At 36.3% G+C, this 5,358-nt stretch overlaps 2 protein-coding genes across 2 annotated transcripts; both read left to right on the top strand.

Moving 5' to 3' along the window:
* The first annotated feature begins 660 nt into the window (after window positions 1-660).
* LOC127095775 (ribonuclease H2 subunit A) lies at window positions 661-1,548 on the top strand. Its single transcript, XM_051034417.1, has 4 exons — window positions 661-925; window positions 1,008-1,131; window positions 1,241-1,328; window positions 1,459-1,548. The coding sequence occupies exons 1-4, from the start codon at window positions 769-771 to the stop codon at window positions 1,546-1,548; spliced, it is 459 nt and encodes a 152-aa protein (XP_050890374.1). The 5' UTR covers window positions 661-768.
* A 256-nt stretch (window positions 1,549-1,804) lies between these two features.
* LOC127095776 (homeobox-leucine zipper protein REVOLUTA) lies at window positions 1,805-5,062 on the top strand. The gene is made up of 11 exons (XM_051034418.1): window positions 1,805-2,070; window positions 2,168-2,327; window positions 2,486-2,580; window positions 2,675-2,765; window positions 2,898-2,993; window positions 3,104-3,217; window positions 3,299-3,386; window positions 3,761-3,863; window positions 3,972-4,035; window positions 4,128-4,208; window positions 4,976-5,062. Exons 1-11 carry the CDS (start codon window positions 1,844-1,846, stop codon window positions 5,060-5,062), a joined length of 1,206 nt encoding a protein of 401 aa, XP_050890375.1. The 5' UTR covers window positions 1,805-1,843.
* Window positions 5,063-5,358: the final 296 nt, after the last annotated feature.

The raw sequence follows: 5,358 nt of genomic DNA on the forward strand, positions 1-5,358 counted from the left end.
GTTTAAGAAGAAAGATGGGGAGGCACATGCTGTGCAATCCCATGCTAAACCTAGAAGACCCTCTGCCAAGAGGAAACCTGTACGTCATGCCAGCAATCAACATCAGGTGGCTCATATAGCACCTGTCTTCAGAGACAACAATCATCATAATCAGCAACAACCTCAGTATCAACAGCAACATCGTCCACAGCAACAGGCTTACCAGCCTCGTGGCAACAGTAATCAAGCTAATTCGAATTATGATAGGAAGAAGATCACTTTCGATCCTATTCCTATGTCACTACGCCAAAAATGACTTTTAACAGCGCATCTTAGACAGCGCTTTTAAAAGAAAGCGCTGTCTAAGGTTAAAATTAAAATAAAACACGGAAAATGTTCCAAAAAAATAATGAAAGCGCTGTCTAAGGGGGGGTCTTAGACAGCGCTTTCTAAAAGCGCTGTCTAAGACCCCCCCTTAGACAGCGCTTTTAGAAAGCGCTTTTAAATATAGACCTTAGTCAGCGCTTTTGATAAAGCGCTGTCTAAAGTCTTTAAATTAAAAAAAAAATTAAAACCAAAAGCGCTGTCTAAATTCTTTATTCCCTCCATGTCACGAAAAAAAAGTTATTCCCTCCCAAATCCTAAAAATCCTACATTCATCTCCCAAACCCTCAATCAGAGCTTGCTTCTCTTTCTCCCAAATCCACTCCCCCTTCTTCCAACCCTCAATCAGAGCTTGTTTATCCTGTGTGAAAGATTCTTCCCCTAAACCCCATTATATGTGCGAAAATGGGATCCGAAGCTATGGTTCCAGAATGGGCATCGGAGCCTTGCATAATGGGAATCGACGAAGCCGGAAGAGGTCCCGTTCTTGGTCCTATGGTCTATGGCTGTTTATACTGTCCTCTCTCCTACAAGAAAACCCTAGCTACTTTGAGTTTCGCCGGTACTTTCTCAATCAACTTCATTCTCTTTTTTTCTGATTATTTTATAATCAATTAAATTGGCACCAATGATTGTTCAAACAGATTCTAAGACTCTGAAGGAAGAGAAGAGGGAGGAATTATTTGAAGCTTTGAAAGGCAACGATTCTATTGGATGGGCTGTTGATGTCATTGATCCAAAGGAACTCTCTGCTAAAATGCTCAAGAAGTAAATCTATAAACCCTAGTTAGTTAGCTTTTGATTTTGTTGTTTTTCTGTTCTGGTGAATTTCAAATTGTTGTTTCTTCCGTTTTGTAACTTTTTGTAACTCTAACAGGAATAAGATAAACTTGAATGAGATATCACATGACTCTGCTATGGGCCTCGTTGATAGGGTCCTCAAAATCGGAGTGCTTCTAACCGAGGTAAAATCGACTACTGAAAGAGAAAATTGAGGCTTTTGTAACTTTTATTGTTAAAGTACTTGGGTAGTAATGTTAAGCAGATAATTGAATTATTAGAGATGTAATGTAATGTATGATTTGTGCTTTTCAGGTTTATATTGATACGGTCGGAGATCCAGGGAAATATGAGGCAAAAATGTCTAAAAATTTCCCATCTATCAAATTTGCTTCGATTGATTGAAAATGGCGGGTGTTTCTCAGCAGAATTGGGTGCTGATGGTTACGGCTCAAACACCGACCAACATTGCTGTCATCAAGTATTGGGGCAAGAGAGATGAAACCCTAATCTTACCTGTCAATGATATTTGTGTTTTGTGTGAGTAGTGTAGTATAATCTACCAATTTTTGGGGTCTAAGAGTGAGTGTTATAAGAAGAATCTTGTGGTGCTTGTTGTTGTGTTGTATTGGTTCTTTTTAGGTTTACTTTTGGGGTGTGATTGTTTATGATTTTGATATATTGAGAATAGGAGAAGAAGATGGCAATGGCTGTTGCACAACAGCAGAGAGATAACAGCATTGAGAGACACATTGATTCTTCTGGGAAATATGTGCGCTACACTGCTGAACAGATTGAAGCTTTGGAGAAGGTTTATGTGGAATGCTCTAAGCCAAGTTCCTTGAGAAGGCAACAGCTGATTCGGGAGTGTCCGGTTTTAGGCAACATTGAGCCTAAGCAAATCAAGGTTTGGTTTCAGAATAGAAGGTAATGAAGATTTTGGTTTCACCTTGTGCTGTGAAGGGGTTTGGCTTTTTTGGTTGTTTGACTTGATTTGTGCCTTTTTTTTTGTTTTGTTTTGCAGGTGTAGAGAGAAGCAGAGAAAAGAGGCTTCTCAGCTTCAGACTATGAATAGGAAACTAGCGGCAATGAACAAGCTGTTGACGGAGGAAAATGAGCGGTTGCAGAAACAGGTTTCGGAGCTGGTGAATGAGAATGGGTTTATGCGCCAGCAATTGCAACCCGTAAGCCCTGTCATTGTTCATTTTCATTCACTACTAGTATAATTTTTTGTGAATTGATAATTATTATGGTTTGATTAAGGAATGTAGCTGTTATCTGATATGATTTGTGTTGTTTCAAATGTTGATTCGTATTGTTACTTGCTGTCGTGTAATTGCAGGCCGTCTCAGCAGCTCCAAATGCTGATGGCAATGGCAATGATTCTGCGGCTGCTACTCCTCGGAGTACCATGAGAGATGCTAATAGCCCTGCTGGGTAATTTGAGGGCTTATGATTTGAGAGCTTTTTTATTTGATTTATTTATCTTGTGGAGCTTTCTTTGATTGATTTTTTTATTATGATCCTTCAGATTCCAATCAATTGCAGAGGAAACATTGACAGAGTTCCTTTCAAAGGCTACAGGAACTGCTGTCGAATGGGTCCAGATGCCTGGGATGAAGGTAGAGAGAATCATGCTTCTAAGTGAATGATTGATTTTTGCTTTTACAATTGATACTGTACTGATTTTGATATTGAGGTTAAGTTCTTTCCAATGTCGATACTATATTTACTTTCAAACTTTGTTTTGTCAGCCTGGTCCGGATTCGGTTGGGATATTTGCCATTTCTCAAGGTTGTAACGGAGTGGCAGCTCGAGCCTGTGGTCTTGTTAGTTTAGAACCTTCAAAGGTAATTAAAAAGGGGAATAATAAGTATTGATATTTTTCAGTCATTTCTGTTAACATTAATTAAAGTTTGTAAGCTTTCTGAATTTTTGAATTGCCTAAAATTTTCAATAGATTGTGGAAATCCTTAAAGACCGCTCAACTTGGTTTCGGGATTGTCGGAGTTCAGAAATGTTCACAATGTTCTCAACTGGAAATGGAGGGACAATTGAACTTCTTTACACACAGGTGAGCAATGAAGTATGGAATTTAGCAGTCGTTATTTATTATTTAGTAAGCCTCGTGCATAAACGTTTAAGTTTGCTGCAGACATATTCTCCAATGACGCTGTCTACTGCTCGGGATTTCTGGACTCTAAGATACACTACAAATCTTGACAATGGAAGTATTGTGGTGAGTATAGTTGTAGTATAATGACTCTAATGCATTACTATTGGGCTCTAAGATACTCTAATGCATTAGTCATCAAGTATTGATTTTTTTTTATTGGGTTCTGTCTTCATCAAATTGCATATAGACTTTTTTTTGCAGACAAACAGGCTTACTTGTTCAGTGTTGCATGTTTAATGTCTCGTGGTTTGGATTCATAGAGGACCTTATTCTTTAATCAATAATCTTGCTTCAAACTTTACATCTTTTAAGATGTTATACACAGACGTTCAATTTTATTTTTTATTCTGTCTAATGCAATTCAACATAAGTTCCATGCTTTCTTAGTAACAATAGCATGTTTCTTGGTTCTTATTAATTTTACATAAGGCTTTATATTAGTCAACATATTTTTTAATGGCGAAGTCTTCTATTTTACAGTTTATGCCCTTGGGAAGCTAATGAATGTCAAAGAAGATGAAAGCCAGCTATCTGCTATTGCAAGGTCTTTCTTTTCTCCATGGCTTTAAATTTGAAAGGTGTTTTGGCTTGGTTTGGATACTTGTATTTTGACTATATATTTATCAATTCCGGATATTGTCACTATATACAGGCAAGGATCAGGCAGTGCTTGTCGCAGCTTATTTGGGGGATTTGTCAAGTGGATAATGGGGAAAGTAAGTTTTGTTTCATATTGTATTTAATAGGGACATTATATCATCCAAAAATCCATCTGTAATTTATATTCTGTTGATGTGTATATATATAGGAGGAGAATGGAAGCGATAGTCTCGCAGTTCAACTTGCTGATGAAAAGCATTGGGATGAACTTGTTATTGTTATTGCCGTGGTATGCTATTTTTAGTCTTCAAATGGATTAATTTGTTCAGTTTTGACTTTTAATATATTTTAGTAAAAACGGTATGTCATGGTCATTTTTCAACGTAAAGCTATAGCTTCTCGTATCTAGTTTCCCATCTATTTCTCTCAAGCTCTTTTTTAGTCGGTTTAATTTGGCTTGTTATTCTCTCATAGGCCAAGCTAACATTTGTTCTATAAGTCTTAACTTTTTCTCTCACTAAAAGTGCCTTGTCAGCACTGCATAATGTTATACTGCTTCACTACTTTTTGGCTTCAAATCATATTAATTAATAACAGCTTACAATATTTTCATATTCAAGTCGCCTACATACATGTATTATCTCCTAATAATAACTATAAAAAAAATAATTTGGCATTATTGTGGTAAAAGTTCAGCATTTTTCTTCCTAATTTGTTAAATGTTGAAGAAAATGTTTTTCTATCAATGACTACATTGCCAATTTTCAAATTTCAACTCTATTGTGATTGCCACTTCTCCATGTCTCTCACTTCCATCTTGCTACTTATGCCTCAGACGATAAAAGGTTTATGCTTTAAGTTGTAGAATGCGCCAATGGCCAAATGACAGCTCTGTTAGATTTTCCACATCAAATTTTTTATTTTCCTAAGCAGAATCTTTTATCTTGTAAATGAGATGTTTCCATTTCATGTAAGCACTATTGGATTTACTCTATAGTATTATGATATCTCATATCATACTTTGCTCAATATTCCCATCTCATTATTTATTTCTAGGTTAGCTCTCGGCAAAAGGAAACAAGCAGCACCTCAGGAATGCGACTGTTGAAACAAGTTTGCTTTTACAGCACAGAGCAAAGGTAGTACAAATGTTTCTCTCTCAAATAGTGTGAATTTGAAAGTTGTTGTGTGCTTTTCTTTGTCATTGTTATATAAACAACTATGCCATGGTAATTTAAGTTGATTAATTTTTGGCCATGTCTTTTTCTCATTTGAACCACAATAGGAAGTTGATATATTTTACATGAATGATACATCCTTTAGCAAAATTTTTTTCAAATTCAACAACGAGAATGTGAAATGGGAGTGAGAAATGAGTGGGAAAAAAGGAATAGATCTATGATCTAATTGAATGTTAATTAGTTTTTGATTAATTTTTG

The sequence above is a fragment of the Lathyrus oleraceus genome, chromosome 6 (assembly GCF_024323335.1).
Source record: "Lathyrus oleraceus cultivar Zhongwan6 chromosome 6, CAAS_Psat_ZW6_1.0, whole genome shotgun sequence".
Taxonomy (NCBI): domain Eukaryota; kingdom Viridiplantae; phylum Streptophyta; class Magnoliopsida; order Fabales; family Fabaceae; genus Lathyrus; species Lathyrus oleraceus.

Bases quoted from the DNA above. Each gene is read 5' to 3' on its own strand.
- LOC127095775 (XM_051034417.1), top strand. From the start codon at position 769: ATGGGATCCGAAGCTATGGTTCCAGAATGGGCATCGGAGCCTTGCATA. The intron at 1,132-1,240 runs GTAAATCTATAA...TAACTCTAACAG, and splicing joins TCTGCTAAAATGCTCAAGAA to GAATAAGATAAACTTGAATG. The intron at 1,329-1,458 runs GTAAAATCGACT...TGTGCTTTTCAG, and splicing joins TCGGAGTGCTTCTAACCGAG to GTTTATATTGATACGGTCGG.
- LOC127095776 (XM_051034418.1), top strand. From the start codon at position 1,844: ATGGCAATGGCTGTTGCACAACAGCAGAGAGATAACAGCATTGAGAGA. The intron at 2,581-2,674 runs GTAATTTGAGGG...ATGATCCTTCAG, and splicing joins GATGCTAATAGCCCTGCTGG to ATTCCAATCAATTGCAGAGG. The intron at 3,864-3,971 runs GTCTTTCTTTTC...CACTATATACAG, and splicing joins CAGCTATCTGCTATTGCAAG to GCAAGGATCAGGCAGTGCTT.